Here is a 17,279-nt window from a genome sequence, read left to right on the forward strand (position 1 = left end):
CCATTTCCTCTGCCTTATCTTGATGACTTTGACTTTAATTAGACATTAAGCTTTCCATGTGCTGAAATTTAGCATTGTAGAACGGGAAATAAATTGTCTATGACAGTTCAAAGTGTGTATACATTTTTTTTGACACACCCTGTAAATATATTGTATTCAGTGATTTTTTTATTTTATCATTTTCTAATATTAGTTTGTTAGCTCAATAACTATTAACCTTTTAGATTGTTATCTTTCGTAATGTTAAGACTAGAAAACAAGATCTCAAAATTATATTTAGGACTATGATTACAATTACTTAGTCAATTACTTAGATAAAATAATTATAAAACAAAAGTTATATAAAGACATAATTATACAATGTTTATATTTTGTATGTTCATAAAAATGTGTATAGCAGTGTTATGGAGTGTGTGTGTGTGTTTCCAAGGTAACGTTGAGAAATTAGCGATTGGTTGGCGGATATGCAGTGAGGATGGTGAAATTACAAAAATGGTCTAGTGTAATGCAAATTACCCAGGGATCTGAAACTGTACAGACAGGTTTTTTGTAGTGAGTTAGATTTTGTTTAAAATACTTAAAATACCATTTTATATTATTGCTACTAGATTTATTTCATTTCATCTAGGTTAGTATTAAGGTTAGTGTTATGTTGTAATAAAAGTTATATTTAGTTTTGTTTCATAAAAAGAAGATTTTTCAAGTTTCACAATTAAATATATATATATATATATATCCAAGCAGTAGTTCTCACCAAACTTTCATACACTGGCAGAACTACCTTAAAAAAATGTTCTGCTGGAGGCTGGTGTGTGTAGTATAGAAGAAATACTTATCATTCAACAGCTGTGATGGGTTGGAAAATTATCCCACATGGGGGGCGACTGCATGCCAAATGGTATCTTCAAGGATGGCGTAACGGGATGCTCCTGTAAGCACTATAAAGATTAATTTAGGCACCTTTTTGCCATAGAGGAAAGTAGGTTGTAATAGGGTTTATGAAAACACTGCACTCATCTTTTATCTTCTGCATCATTATTATTATTATTAAACTATTACTCAAATTTTGCTTTGTTATTTTGCCATGTAGAGATTTACTGCTGCTGGGGTGAACAATGCTTAAAAAAATACAAATATGCTGTGTTTTTACTTTGGCCCAGCCATGCTGTGTTTTTACTTTGGCCCAGCGGTGGCTCCCACATTTATGTCTTGTATTTTTCTATACCAGTTCTGTTACTGTGCAAATGCAAAAAAAAAAAAAAATACAAGTTGTTGCACTATTGATATTTTTTATACTAATTTTTTATTTATATTATTAATTATTTATTATTATCTAAGCATCTGTTTGTATTTGAGCTGGGTAATGAATATAGATTCTTAAATTTAATTGTTGTTTGTTGCTTTCCTCACTTTTAAACTGTGACCATGTAAATTTTGTCTAGATGGAGAATGGTAATGTCTTAGTGTTAATGATTAGATTGAGAATGGTAATGTCTTAGTGTTATTGATTAGATTGATAATGGTAATGTGTTAGTGTCAATGATAACAGTGAGAATGGTAATGTCTTAGTGTTATTGATTAGATTGATAATGGTAATGTCTTAATATCGAAGATTACATTGAGAATAGTAATGTCGTAGTGCCAATGATAACAGTGAAAATGGTAATGTATTAGTGTCATTGATTAGATTGAGAATGGTAATGTCTAGTGTCACTGATTAGATTGAGAATGGTAATGTCTTAGTGTCAATGATAACAGTGAGAATGGTAATGTCTTAGTGTTATTGATTAGATTGATAATGGTAATGTCTTAGTATCAATGATTACATTGAGAATAGTAATGTCTTAGTGCCAATGATAACACTGAGACAATCATTAGATTGAGGATGGTAATCTCTTAGTGTCAATGGTGTAATACTATGATTAGAGTGAAATGGGTCTTACACATTGTCAAGCAAAGAGGTACCATTTTTGATCACGCGACCACATTTTTTTTTAGTAAGTTAGCGCCATGATGTATCAAGAGACGGAGGTGTCTCTGTTTTCTGAAATTGGATTAAATAATATGAGTACCTAATTGGAGCTTTTTCTATGGATGTAGTTTGTATTTGATGTGAAATAATTCGCGATGATATTTTATGGCTGAGATTGCCTACTTTCTGAACTATTATTTGATGTAATAAATATTTGTCTGCCAGAGAGGAGTTTGTGATTATTTTATCCATAATATGTGATGTGTTTAATTAAGAATACAAGAACACTACATCAAGGCCAGAAGAGGCCTTAATACCATTCAATCAACATTCACACCATTCAAGACGATACAAATGGTTAGATTGAGAATGGTAATGTCTTAGTGTCAATAATTACATTGAGAATAGCAATGTCTTAGTGTCAATGATTACATTGAAAATGGTAATGTCTTGTTGTCGATGGTAATGTCTTAGTGTCAATGATTAGATTGGGAATGGTAATGACTTAGTGTCAATGATTAGATTGAGAATGGTAATGTCTTAGTGTCAATGATTAGATTGAGAATGGTAATGACTTAGTGTAAATGATTAGATTGAGAATGGTAATGACTTAGTGTCAATGATTAGATTGAGATTGGTAATGACTTAGTGTCAATGATTAGATTGAGAATGGTAATGTCTTAGTTTCAATGATTAATTTGAGAATGGTAATGTCTTAGTGACAATGATTACATTGAGAATGGTAATGTCTTGGTGTCAATGATTAGATTGAGAATGGTAATGTTTTAGTGTCAATGATTACATTGAGAATGTTATGTCAATGATTAGATTGAGAATGGTAATGTCTTAGTGTCAATGATTAGATTGAGAATGGTAATGTCTTAGTGTCAATGATTAGATTGAGAATGGTAATGACTTAGTGTCAATGATTAGATTAAGAATGGAAGGTCTTAGTGTCAATGATTAGATTGAGAATGGTAATGTTTTAGTGTCAATGATTACATTGAGAATGTTATGTCAATGATTAGATTGAGAATGGTAATGTCTTAGTGTCAATGATTAGATTGAGAATGTTAATGACTTAGTGTCAATGATTAGATTAAGAATGGAAGGTCTTAGTGTCAATGATTAGATTGAGAATGGTAATGTCTTAGTGTCAATGATTAGATTGAGAATGGTAATGTCTTAGTTTCAATGATTACATTGAGAATGGTAATGACTTAGTGTCAATGATTACATTGAGAATGGTAATGTCTTAGTGTCAATGATTAGATTGAGAATGGTAATGTCTTAGTGTCAATGATTAGATTGAGAATGTTAATGACTTAGTGTCAATGATTAGATTAAGAATGGAAGGTCTTAGTGTCAATGATTAGATTGAGAATGGTAATGTCTTAGTGTCAATGATTAGATTGAGAATGGTAATGTCTTAGTTTCAATGATTACATTGAGAATGATAATGACTTAGTGTCAATGATTAGATTAAGAATGGTAATTTTTTAGTGTCAATGATTACATTGAGAATGGTAATGTCTTGGTGTCAATGATTACATTGAGAACGGTAATGTCTTAGTGTCAATGATTAGATTGAGAATGGTAATGTCTTAGTGTCAATGATTAGATTGATAATGGTAATGTTTTAGTGTCAATGATTACATTGAGAATGGTAATGTCTTAGTTTCAATGATTACATTGAGAATGGTAATGACTTAGTGTCAATGATTAGATTGAGAATGGTAATGTCTTAGTGTCAATGATTAGATTGAGAATGGTAATGTCTTAGTGTCAATAATAAGATTGAGAATCTTATGTCAGTTTTTAGATTAAGAATGGTAATTTTTTAGTGTCAATAATTACTTTGAGAATGGTAATGTCTTGGTGTCAATGATTAGATTGAGAATGGTAATGTCTTAGTGTCAATGATTAGATTGAGAATGTTATGTCAATGATTAGATTGAGAATGGTTATGTCTTAGTGTCAATGATTAGATTGAGAATGTTAATGTCTTAGTTTCAATGATTACATTGAGAATGGTAAAGACTTAGTGTCAATGATTAGATTGAGAATGGTAATGTCTTAGTGTCAATGATTAGATTGAGAATGGTAATGTCTTAGTGTAAATGATTAGATTGAGAATGGTAATGTCTTAGTGTCAATGATTAGATTGAGAATGGTAATGTCTTAGTGTAAATGATTAGATTGAGAATGGTAATGACTTAGTGTCAATGATTAGATTGAGAATGGTAATGTCTTAGTTTCAATGATTAATTTGAGAATGGTAATGTCTTAGTGACAATGATTTCATTGAGAATGGTAATGTCTTGGTGTCAATGATTACATTGAGAATGGTAATGTTTTAGTGTCAATGATTAGATTGAGAATGTTAATGACTTAGTGTCAATGATTAGATTAAGAATGGTAATGTCTTAGTGTCAATGATTAGATTGAGAATGTTAATGACTTAGTGTCAATGATTAGATTGAGAATGGTAATGTCTTAGTTTCAATGATTACATTGAGAATCGTAATGACTTAGTGTCAATGATTAGATTGAGAATGGTAATGTCTTAGTGTCAATGATTAGATTGAGAATGGTAATGTCTTAGAGTAAATGATTAGATTGAGAATGGTAATGTCTTAGTTTCAATGATTACATTGAGAATGGTAATGACTTAGTGTCAATGATTAGATTGAGAATGGTAATGTCTTAGTATCAATGATTAGATTGAGAATGGTAATGTCTTAGTGTAAATGATTAGATTGAGAATGGTAATGTCTTAGTGTCAATGATTAGATTGAGAATGTTAATGACTTAGTGTCAATGATTACATTAAGAATGGAAGGTCTTAGTGTCAATGATTAGATTGAGAATGGTAATGACTTAGTGTCAATGATTAGATTAAGAATGGAAGGTCTTAGTGTCAATGATTAGATTGAGAATGTTAATGTCTTAGTGTCAATGATTAGATTGAGAATGGTAATGTCTTAGTTTCAATGATTACATTGAGAATGGTAATGACTTAGTGTCAATGATTAGATTGAGAATGGTAATGTCTTAGTGTCAATGATTAGATTGAGAATGGTAATGTCTTAGTGTAAATGATTAGATTGAGAATGGTAATGTCTTAGTGTCAATGATTAGATTGAGAATGGTAATGTCTTAGTGTCAATGATTAGATTGAGAATGGTAATGTCTTAGTGTAAATGATTAGATTGAGAATGGTAATGACTTAGTGTCAATGATTAGATTGAGAATGGTAATGTCTTAGTTTCAATGATTAATTTGAGAATGGTAATGTCTTAGTGACAATGATTTCATTGAGAATGGTAATGTCTTGGTGTCAATGATTACATTGAGAATGGTAATGTTTTAGTGTCAATGATTAGATTGAGAATGTTAATGACTTAGTGTCAATGATTAGATTAAGAATGGTAATGTCTTAGTGTCAATGATTAGATTGAGAATGTTAATGACTTAGTGTCAATGATTAGATTGAGAATGGTAATGTCTTAGTTTCAATGATTACATTGAGAATCGTAATGACTTAGTGTCAATGATTAGATTGAGAATGGTAATGTCTTAGTGTCAATGATTAGATTGAGAATGGTAATGTCTTAGAGTAAATGATTAGATTGAGAATGGTAATGTCTTAGTTTCAATGATTACATTGAGAATGGTAATGACTTAGTGTCAATGATTAGATTGAGAATGGTAATGTCTTAGTATCAATGATTAGATTGAGAATGGTAATGTCTTAGTGTAAATGATTAGATTGAGAATGGTAATGTCTTAGTGTCAATGATTAGATTGAGAATGTTAATGACTTAGTGTCAATGATTACATTAAGAATGGAAGGTCTTAGTGTCAATGATTAGATTGAGAATGGTAATGACTTAGTGTCAATGATTAGATTAAGAATGGAAGGTCTTAGTGTCAATGATTAGATTGAGAATGTTAATGTCTTAGTGTCAATGATTAGATTGAGAATGGTAATGTCTTAGTTTCAATGATTACATTGAGAATGGTAATGACTTAGTGTCAATGATTAGATTGAGAATGGTAATGTCTTAGTGTCAATGATTAGATTGAGAATGGTAATGTCTTAGTGTAAATGATTAGATTGAGAATGGTAATGTCTTAGTGTCAATGATTAGATTGAGAATCTTATGTCAGTTTTTAGATTAAGAATGGTAATTTTTTAGTGTCAATGATTACTTTGAGAATGGTAATGTCTTGGTGTCAATGATTAAATTGAGAATGGTAATGTTTTAGTGTCAATGATTACATTGAGAATGGTAATGTCTTAGTGTCAATGATTACATTGAGAATGTTATGTCAATGATTAGATTGAGAATGGTTATGTCTTAGTGTCAATGATTAGATTGAGAATGTTAATGCCTTAGTGTCAATGATTAGATTAAGAATGGAAGGTCTTAGTGTCAATGATTAGATTGAGAATGGTAATGTCATAGTGTCAATGATTACATTGAGAATCTTATGTCAGTTTTTAGATTAAGAATGGTAATTTTTTAGTGTCAATGATTACATTGAGAATGGTAATGCCTTAGTGTCAATGATTAGATTGAGAATGGTAATGTCTTAGTGTCAATGATTAGATTGAGAATAGTAATGACTTAGTGTCAATGATAAGATTGAGAATTGTTATGTTTAAGTGTCAATGATGACTGACTAAGTTTTGGAGGATGTCAGGAGGAGCATACCAGTTTACGGCAACTTCTATTAGTGACCATAAAAAGAGCAATGAAAAAAGGGCCTTAAAAGTTAATCAATTACAATCTTAGAAGCCCAACTACAAAGTACTGTTAAGTAGTAAACTCACTTTAATTTTTATAATAATACTTTGAAAAAGTTTTCTCTATTAAATCAATTATTTTATAAGAGTTAAACATACATTCTCTATGAAGAAAATATGGTTACAGGAGGCGAATCACAATATAATCATCTGTAGTGTAAACAAAATGTTACTTCGTTACCAAAGATTTGTTAATTTCACACAAAAATAAGCACTATGTCATTGTATTCACAAGAATTCATTCACTCTCGTTTTCACTATGCATGAAGATAAACATATTCACATTTTCTAAAGACTCAGGCATTCAAAATTTTGCACAATGTCATTTTATTTGTACACGAAGGTAGCTGCAAAGTCTTGAAAAAAAAAAGACTATATCTAGATCATTAAATTAAGCTTGGTCTAAGACTACCTTGTTTCTCATTATATCTTTTATACTTTGCTAATCTATTTATAAGTCATTAAGCTGCTTGTCTTTGTAGCACTGGCAAAGATATATATATTGTAACGTTTCTCACTACCCAAACTGTACCACACGACACAACCTATTCAAAGAACTTGACAACTCAGGGCTGAGTAATAGTTTAATATCAAATATAGACATTACGATTAGGATTTTATAACATTAGCCAATTGCGATTGAACTTGGTCTGTGAACGAATAAAAAATTACGGTTGGGGTTCGATGCTTAGTGGAGAATCTTATTAGGGGGTTGCAGCACTAAAAAGGTTGAGAACCGCTGGCCTATCTCAAGAGTTGCCCTGGCTGTAAACGTCATTGTCTAGGGGATTGGGTAACTGGAAAGCGACTCTAAGCCTTAGTTAGCTTCTTGACGACAGAAACATCTTAACTTGTAAAAGTGTAACATGAACATACAGGGCTAAATTTAACTATGTGAAGGCCCCCGGGGTAGAAATTTTGTAGAGCCCCGTACACTTTTTCAAAATCATAAATTAAAAAATCCACTTATTAATAATAAAACTATATGCCATGTTTTGGAAGAAAGAAACAAAGTAGGCCTGCTTGTAAATTTATTCTACTTTATACTTTATAGACTCTTAAACAAAATTTTTATTGTATTTTTTTAGTTAAACAAAGAAGGTACATTTAATTTATCTTTGAGTTTGTGGAGGGTAAGGTCCTGGTTTGACGCACAGCCGTTGAGATTCGAAACTGCATTTCTAAGTTGTAAGCATGATACAAGCATACACGTCTTTCTTGTCAATCGTAAAATTTAAAGTTTTGTCGGAAAAAATGTTCGAAACAACAAACATAAAAGTGTCTGAAACGTCAAAATTTTGAGACTTAAAATCTTGTGGAGGCCCCTTTCTTGTGGATTCACTGGGGCAGTAGCTCCACCATGTCCTGTCCTAAATCCGGCCCTATGAACATAGGCTACTCTTTAAATAGATACATCTCAGAACTTTATAGTTAATGAAACACTTTATTAACTATTCTACGTATTAAGTAATACGTCCCGTACGCAGATAAACGCAAAAGAAAATACAACGCTCACCAACAAAGACTATCTACGATAAGACTTTCCTACTAATAAACCCTCGACTTACTCAAACCCAAACTATAGTCTAAACTAACCTCTGAAAGTATATGCACTCTCTCTCATTTGTGCCCCAGTCACCAACTCGCTCTCTCATCTGTCCTTACACACATTCACCTGGACCTCGTGCAACTATGAATTTATCCCTACCATTATAATAACTAACACGGTTTGTTACACTGGTCTGTAAAAGATTAGTTACTTTATGTAAAACTGGGTGTGTATGATGTGTCTGTCAGATGGACTAGTAAGCAATCAATGAAATAATTACACGTAAGTAACATATCCGGTGGGGCTATGGTTGAGTAGTTAAGTGCTTGACTTCAAAACCTGGGGTCCTGGGTTCGAGTCTTGGTGAAGACTGGAATTTTTAAGCGGTCGGTCGTTGTGCTCTATAGCTGTTGGCGAACTATAATAATTTTCTCTGAGTGCTGTGCAAACTGCGTTGGTAGCCTAATAATTTAAAGTCGTAGAATAAGCCAATCATAACTGTAATTAATCAACTTTTTACTTGACAGCCAATTAAATTAGTCCACCGATATCTCATCAGTCGAATCTACACCTGTTTATTATTTAAATTTGTTTTGAGGTCAATTAACAAACCTATTAAAGCACATCTTGTTTATTCTTTATTATGATATTGTGTTCAGATATGAGGTGATGAAGACAATACAATATTTTATTTTACAAAAACATTTTCTTTTAGTTTACAATCTACTTCACATTATCTTCCTTACTAACTCTAATATTTTCACATGCATTTAAAGCTTAAATATATATAGATTACAGACATAACTTCAAAAGAGAAGATAAATACGTCCTACGCATTTCATGTTTAAATCTAGTCAGTGGCGTCACTATGGGGAGAGGCGTGGGGTGCAAAGCCGCACCGGGTGGCACCCATCAGGGGGTGACACCCAAGTCGAGAAAATGCACTTTCCCAAAAAATCAACTTTTAAAAATACAAATTTCTACCTCGAATGTTTCTCACATTTTAGAATCAGCATGTACTAAACTTTCTGAATTCAGTTTGATTTGACTAGTAATTTTCCTATTATGAGAAAAATATTACGTTGTACACGCCACGGCAAAGAAGATTATGAAGCTCAGAAATGTAGAAAAACGTTTGGCACCTGGGGATCCCCGCAGACAACTCTGAGTGAGATTAAGGCGCTGATCAGTTGAGTGGCGAAAGTAACATTTTATTAATGCAAAATGTTGAGAAACACATTGACATAAGCGCTCGCGCGCTATTCGACACATAGGGCTGCAAGCTTTCTCCACAGCTACTTTCTGTAACGGACTTAGGTTAGTTCTTTGAGAGCTAATTTATGCCCAAACTGTAGTTCTCTACAAGCGTACAAGTATTATAAAGTACACTCAACGAAGGAGTAGAAAATTAGTATTTATTTACTGCAAACAATATAAAATATAATATAATATATTACATAAGGGTATCATGACACATCATAGCATTACCCCAAATATTCAGTACGCACACATAGCAAGAATAATAATATAACATCTCCTTACTCTAGGCATAATAACCGAAAAACAATCACCAACACCCTACTCAGACAAGGTCAGCTTTCTGACTAGACGGACCACAGGAAACCTTATTGTCCCTTCCCCCCTCCCTTGAAAAACCCCGTGCTAAAAACAATATACAACTCAACTAATAAAATAAACAAACACACACACACAATTTCACTTTTTACACACCCCTCTCTTGACAATATACAATTGGGGCATTTAAATAGCCCCTCAAATAACTAACCTAAGTCCGTTACACTTTCCTCTTGAATCGGTGTGACACCATGATTAAACGTTGACGGCATGTTTTTGCGCTCCTCTTTTCGGCTTTCGTGTTAAGGATGACTTAAGTAAACATGTTTCGTCTTGTCTAATTGTCACAGTCTTAGTTGACATTGCATGATCTAAAGTTCACGTCATGTTAAGAGTTTAAAAGACACGTGGAATTCCTGATGTAGAAAACAGGAAGTAGAAGGAATAAAGTTGACTTTGAGTTCAGTCAAGTCAAGTCAGTAAGGTTTTGCTCCCGGTCCAGGAAGGTTGGACGTTGCTTCCTGGACTGGTGTATATATATGTATATAGGATGAAAGTCGATGGACTAATGATTGTTGATTAATAATATTTGAGAGTTGATTTCATTACGTGCTTATTGAATATTAAGGTATTATTCGTATTTCAATGGATATCTATAGTTGAAGCTCCAGTGTCACTAGTAGTAATTGTTCTTATTGTTACCCGCTGAGATGCGGACGTGATTGATACATTTGATACCGCTGCTATGCGGATAGGATTGTTTATTATTTCTTGACTTGTAGCACTAACAAGGAGTGCAGTGCATTATTATTGTAGTAAAATAAACTTAATGTTTGTCTGCTGAAACGAGCTTCAGTTAGTTTATAATATTCGTCTTGTCACGTGTCTATAGTACTTCAGGAAGCAAGAACTCAGCATTACACATTGACACTAATGATGTATCTCACAAATGTCAATCGACGTTCAGTCGCCTCTTTCCGTAGACGGCGAATGCCTGTGCTGGAAAATATTTCTCTATTGGTAGCATTATCTCAGTATGTTATTCAAATGATCCTTCTCAGCCGTCACTGCTCAGTCTTTTTTCAAGGTGGCGTTGGGACAATGATTGTTTTGAGTAGGTGGATTTCATCTCCAAGCTAATTGATTTGTTTGTTCAAATTGGCCGTGCTTTTTGAAAGATGGCTTTCCAATCCGTGATAACACTGCCTAAATTCGGGTGTAACAAATCAATAATTTAGCTTACAGTTTTATTGTTCAATTTTAAGAAACAAAAAAAAACCCACAATAGTTGTTTGTTTTTAGGGAGAGATTTCGTTTTCCTTGGGTGACACCGACCCTAGTGACGCCACTGAATCTAGCCATGCATGTTAATCAATAATATAAACTTTAGCCTACTAAGTAGTTGGTTATCCTGGCTGATACCACACTCTAATTTTTAGTACCCATTAGAGTTTGGTGGACTTAGAGGTATCATAAATATTCTGAATCTCAAAGCCCTTGTCTTTACCAGGTTCAAAAGTCATGTGTTGTAACCTTCAGCCATTAAATCACCTAATTAAAGATGTAGTGAAAGAAGTGTATACTAAAAAAAATGTATATGGGTTAAATACATTCTGTCGCATAATAACCTCAAAATGAATTTTTAAATTTTTTTTTTTTCGACCACATTTTTCACCTGCGGTCACATCATTATTTTTCTTTTTTTATGAAAATTAAACATATTGAAAATTTTTGCAGCCTATTACCTATGATATACTATCAATAAACTACATGTGAAAAATTATTAGTCTAAATTATACAGAACTAAAGATTTTGAGATTCTTGTGGACAACATGCACCTAAAAATACATTTTGAGAAAAACGCATTTTAAGTTTTTAAAATGATATAAAATATTTATTGCAACCATAAAAATGAAAAAAAAAAAGGGAATATTTACATAATATAACATAATAGATAATAAAAAAAACTATTCATTAAAATTGTCTGATTGATAGATTGGACCTTCTAGAACCTCTGCCCGGTGCTCATGCTCAATTCTTTGCTTTTTCAATTTTTTTCTCCTGGACACTAATGTGATTGATCTTTTTCTAACAACAAGCGGTAGTTTGACATTTTGCTTTTTCTCACTAGAAGAAATGTTCTTTAGTGTCCAGGGAATGCCTAATATGTCAAAAACTGATTTAATGCCATTATTGAAGGCTAAAACAGCAAGGTATGTCGCCGTCCTTAGTTTTTAATGTTGCGAATTCTGTTTTGGGGCAATTTGCCAAATTAGGGAATGAAAAGATTCATTGGCCTTTTGTGTTCCCATTCTTGAACATGTTTTTAACAGATCTGTGTCTGTTATAGGAAATAAGTTTTCCTATTTCTGATGTGATGGTCTGATTATGTTTTTTGTATGGCTGTTTTAGTGCCTCTGATCTCTTAAAGTGTGACACCAAGATGTAGTGCCATCAGGACACAACCTGTGGTTATGATCTAGGTCTGAGCTCATCATATGAAAAAATGAGCCCATAACAGCCAGCTTCATTTTTTTGAATGTCAGGAGCATTTTGGCGCAGAACTTTGGAATAGTTATTTGTAATTTTTTCAATTTTTGGCTTTGTAAGCCTATAATTTAGTTCTTTTTTGTTAGACATTTTTAAATTGTTCAAAGCATTAAACATTCTTTTTGAGATGTGGTTAATACAGTCCTCTTTTAAGATTTCTACATCATATCCTGAGTTGGTAATGGCAGATGAATGTGATTTACTATCGCCATCACACAGCATCATGCCATAAACAAGTTTTCTGATGCCACAGAGTGAGAACAAATTTTGGATGCTGCTGCGGCCTCCATTGCATTTGCTGAGCCACTGAAGTTTTTTTGACACATATGCTTAGAGGCATCAAAATTTAGTTCTGCAGAGTTTGAATCACAAACACAGCAATAATTTGATAGGACTTCGGTGTCGATGACGAGTCCAGTATCAAAATCAATAACTGTGCCAATTCCTGAATGAGATGAGTGGCCCCTTTTATGCCAAGTCCCATCGAAAGAAACTGTAATAACAGGACAGCCTGTTGAACTTATTCTATCATCTGTAGTCAGAGGTTGTGAAATGTTTCTTCCATGCACAACAGCAGATGCCCTAATCATACATTCTTCACCAGCTTCAATTATAGCAGTGTTGACTATGTTAGCTAGATTGTTATAAGTATTTCTGTGCATGCAGGGCATACTCATAAGTCCACAAAACCTATCAAATTTAGAATGCGAGATTCCAGATTCTTTTAATGCAGCGACAGCGCGGACATTAATATCCAGATGAACATTATTACTTTTTTTTGAGGTCAAGTCAGGCCACAAATATATTTCACAATTTAGGCATTTGATTTTAATCAAATGAGCCATGCCTTTTGATTGTGTGATGCACATGGTTAATTTTTTGTCGAAGCAATGTGGACAGCACAACAAGGAGACCATTGTGGTCAATTCCATTGAATTCATTATGACGTATATGAAATCTTCAGGCAGCCTCTTATTGGTGTTATCAGCGTTAGTAATTGCAGTTAGAATTATTTTTCGTTCAGCTGCACTTGCAGGCTGCGTTGTTGCTGCTTCAGATCCAGCTGTATCCAAAACAGAGCTGCAAACAAATAAAAAAAAATTAGAGGTTCTTTAAAAAAAAATTCAATAGTATGAAAGTACACGTCACATCTATTTATGTACAACATGAAGATTATTTTAAATTTTATAATGCATTTTAGGAATCATATATTGTATTCATCAAAAGTAAAAAATGTAAAGTGACATGTTACATGTAGATCTATATATCATGGTTCATACAACTTTTGTGAAAATGAATTCCAGACATTTATCTTATGTTTTCCAGACTTACTAACAGTAAAAAGGATGGCTACCTGAGCATGCCATATGTGCTCTGGACTGCTGTATTCGTGATCTTGGGTTCAAACCCTGCCAATAACTAACCCCTGTCGTACTGTGGGAGGTTTGGACTAGGGTGTTATAATAATTTTCAATTATTAAGGAACATACGGTACAAGGGGGAAAAAAAGTCACTAATCTTGTAGCACTTAGACTTGGGAAATTTAATAGGCCCTATATAGTTCAATAGGCCTAACTTAGTTGTAAAATCTTATTCTTAATCTCATAACTAGTCCAATAGTTTTATTATTTTTATATAGATATTTAGTGGCGTAAACATTAGACACTAGTTAAAAAGTAAAGACTTATTTAGACTAGCCTAGGTTAGAGGGCCTACCTCTAGTAGGCCTATAATTCTATTGGAGGAGATAATTTTAAATAAAGATCTAGAGATAGATTAACTGTATTGAACTTGAAATTTAATTTGTAGTAGTGGCTTACTTATGTCTAATTCACAATAGGCCTATGCCTATGTGAATACTGACTTGTTTTTTTTAACGGGGTAAAAATTGATAATATTGATCTAAATCTATATCATAACCATACTAGATTATAATTATAGATCTATATGCTAAGTATGCTAGATCTAAATCTAGACTTAGATCAAGACTAAATCTAGTAGTAGATCTAGTATTCTAAGTCTTTTTAGTTTTTGAGTTTAGACTCAAGATCTATATTCTACATTGAATAGATTTGGGGAAAAAAAAAGGGGGTGGGGGGGTAATCGTGCATAGATCGAGACTAAATCTAGTTGCAGACCTAGTAATCTAAGTCATTCTTGTGCTCTAGTCTTTTATCTTTTAGTTTAGACTAAGATCTAGATCTATATTCTATGTTGACTAGATATAATATAACTTGTTTTCTTTATTTAAATGGGGAGGGGGGGGGGGGGGGAAATCGCGCATAGATCGAGACTAAATTAGGTACTAAATCTAGTAGTAGACCTAGATCTAGTAATCTAATTTGCGCATGGATGAAGACTAAATCTAATTCTAGACCTAGTAATGGAAGTCATTCTAAAGGCCTAGTCTTTTAGTTTAGACTCAAGTGCGCATAGACAGCTGCCAAATAATTAACCTAAAAAACTAGGGGCCTTCGATGGGAAGTTTTACCGATCTTATAGGCATATTCTATGTTGACTAGATATATTATAATATAATTTGTTTTCTTTATTTAATGTGTGTGTGTGTGTGTGTGTGTGTGGGGGGGTAATCACACATAGATCGAGGCTAACATTAGGCTAGTAGAAAACCTTGATCTATTAAGAAGTGGCGCATAGATCAAGACTAAATCTAGTAATCTAGTCTAGTAGAATTTAGAATTTAGTAGATCTAGTAGACCTAGAACAGATATAGATCTAGTAATAAAAGTCGCGCATAGTCATAGATCGAGACTAAATCTAGTAGTAGACCTAGATCTAGTAAACTATCTAAGTCGCGAATAGATCGAGACTTTTAAATCTAGTAGTAGACCTAGATCTAGTAAGTCATTCTTGTTGCCAAATATTTTTGGTTTAGACTCAAGATCTAGATCTAGACTCTCTATATATATTCTATATTGACGTCATTGACGAGATATATTTGTTTTCTTTATTTAAAAAAAAGGGGGGGGGGGGGGGAGTTTCGCCCATGCATAAATAAATCTAGGCCAAAAACTTTCCGACCTTTGGTAGCCTAACTGAAATTTGATCGACCATCTAGATAATATAGAATAACATCTTCTAATCATCATCTTTTTTGAAGTAACGTCTGTATTATATAAGATAAGATAACAGCAGTCATAATAAACTAGTTACTAGTCTAGGACTAGATCTATTACTAAATCTGATTTAAGTCTACAGTACACCGTCTAGAAATTGGCTGGCATTTCACCGACATGCCGTGGATTGCGCATGCTTTCACAATAGATAGATCTAGAATCTAGAATCTAGTAGGCCTATTAATGGAAGCCTCTATGCCCAACTAGATCTAGCAGCCTAGCGTTTTACCGGTTACGGCACCTGAGGGCTGAATGACATCGGATTATTTTTTTTTCAAATTCCAGACATTTAACAAAATTGCATCGAAAAGTAGCAATTTTCCAGACTTTTTTAAGACTGAAATCTGAATTTTGAAATTCCAGACTTTTTCCAGACCGCGTACGAACCTTGATAAATGTATTAGATCTTAAAAAAAAAAAAGACCAAGTTGAAGTCCTACAACTACATGATAATCTAGATTTAGAATCTAGATCTAGATCTAGATGACTAGATGTCTAGATCTAGTCAATCTAGAATATCTAGTCATTCTAGTTCTAATGTGATCTATGTCCCTAATCTATACTAGATCTAAAAAAGGATAGATGTTTGCAATCACTTTCATGATATTTATTTAATGTCTAGATCTATATATAGATCTAGATGTGATTCATTGATATGATAAACACGTTGCGTTTGTCGAATTCAAAGATTGATGAAGCAAAGTGATTATCTCATTATTTTATGTGTAAGCACACGCTGGTCTAGTAAATAAAAAACTCTAGATTTAGACTTACCTTTGTAATTATGCATTTGTCTTTGAAGCATGTCTTCCTCTGGGCTTACAGTAACGTTTTTTCTTTCCAAACATATAACCTTTTGTTGGCATTTCTGAGTTTGAATAATGAATCGAGGCTTTCAAATGTTTACAGAAGAAGGACCGGTTCACGTCATGTGCGCATGCGTGTAAATTTTGTTGTCATAGTTACCAATGTAGCTTTGATAGTGCGCATGCGTAAATATGGCTTAGTGAGTGTGTATATGAGGATATAGGGAAAAAAAAGAGGTAGTGACGTAATTTGAAAGTTTATATTTATAGAATGAGAAACCATGCACATAATCGGAACTAGAAAAGTAGACCTTTGTATCGATACCATCTGTTAGGGATAAGAGCGTACATTAGCTTATCAACTTTAGCTTACAAAATGTTGATTTTTAACCAAAACATCAAAATTTTGCTTATACATCTACTTTTAAAATACAAAATTGATGTATAAAGCGCAGTTTTTTTAATATTCTGATAGGGAATTCGTTTTCTAGACATTTTAAACTATTAAAATCAATTAATTTTAAAATATCGATATTTTTGACCTAGATCGATGTTTTCTCACTGTGCATCCCCCTTAAATACGCAGAAGTCCGATTTTAAAGATCCATCCCCAAAAAAAAAGCACAAGCCGATTTCAAATAGCCACTACAAATAACAAACAGGTCGATTCAAAACAGAAACTACGAATAATGTTCATATATGAAAAATGCACAAGTCTATTCAATCAGCCACCCCCAAAAGAGTAGAAGTTGATTCTAAATAACCACAAAAAAAAAAAAACAACAAAAAAAAAACAACATAGGTCCGATTCAAAACAGTCATTACAAAAATGTCGATTCCGAAAAAGCAATCACAAAAAAAAAAAAAAATGGATTAC

The 17,279-nt window shown here is 32.9% G+C and overlaps 1 protein-coding gene across 2 annotated transcripts; it reads right to left on the minus strand.

The window, feature by feature from the left end:
- Positions 1–11,781: 11,781 nt before the first annotated feature.
- Positions 11,782–16,631, minus strand: LOC129922791 (uncharacterized). Of its 2 annotated transcripts, none has more exons than XR_008774649.1 (2): positions 16,371–16,631; positions 11,782–13,539 (listed from the first exon to the last, which is right to left on the minus strand). XR_008774649.1 is itself a non-coding variant. In XM_056010102.1 (2 exons), the coding sequence occupies exons 1-2, from the start codon at positions 13,819–13,821 to the stop codon at positions 12,681–12,683; spliced, it is 867 nt and encodes a 288-aa protein (XP_055866077.1). In that variant the 5' UTR covers positions 13,822–13,919; the 3' UTR covers positions 11,782–12,680. The 2 variants fall into 2 exon arrangements, 1 of the variants encoding a protein (XP_055866077.1); XM_056010102.1 differs by lacking the exon at positions 16,371–16,631 and adding an exon at positions 13,814–13,919.
- Between the last annotated feature and the right edge of the window lie 648 nt (positions 16,632–17,279).

Source organism: Biomphalaria glabrata, chromosome 14 (genome assembly GCF_947242115.1).
Source record: "Biomphalaria glabrata chromosome 14, xgBioGlab47.1, whole genome shotgun sequence".
Taxonomy (NCBI): Eukaryota; Metazoa; Mollusca; class Gastropoda; family Planorbidae; genus Biomphalaria; species Biomphalaria glabrata.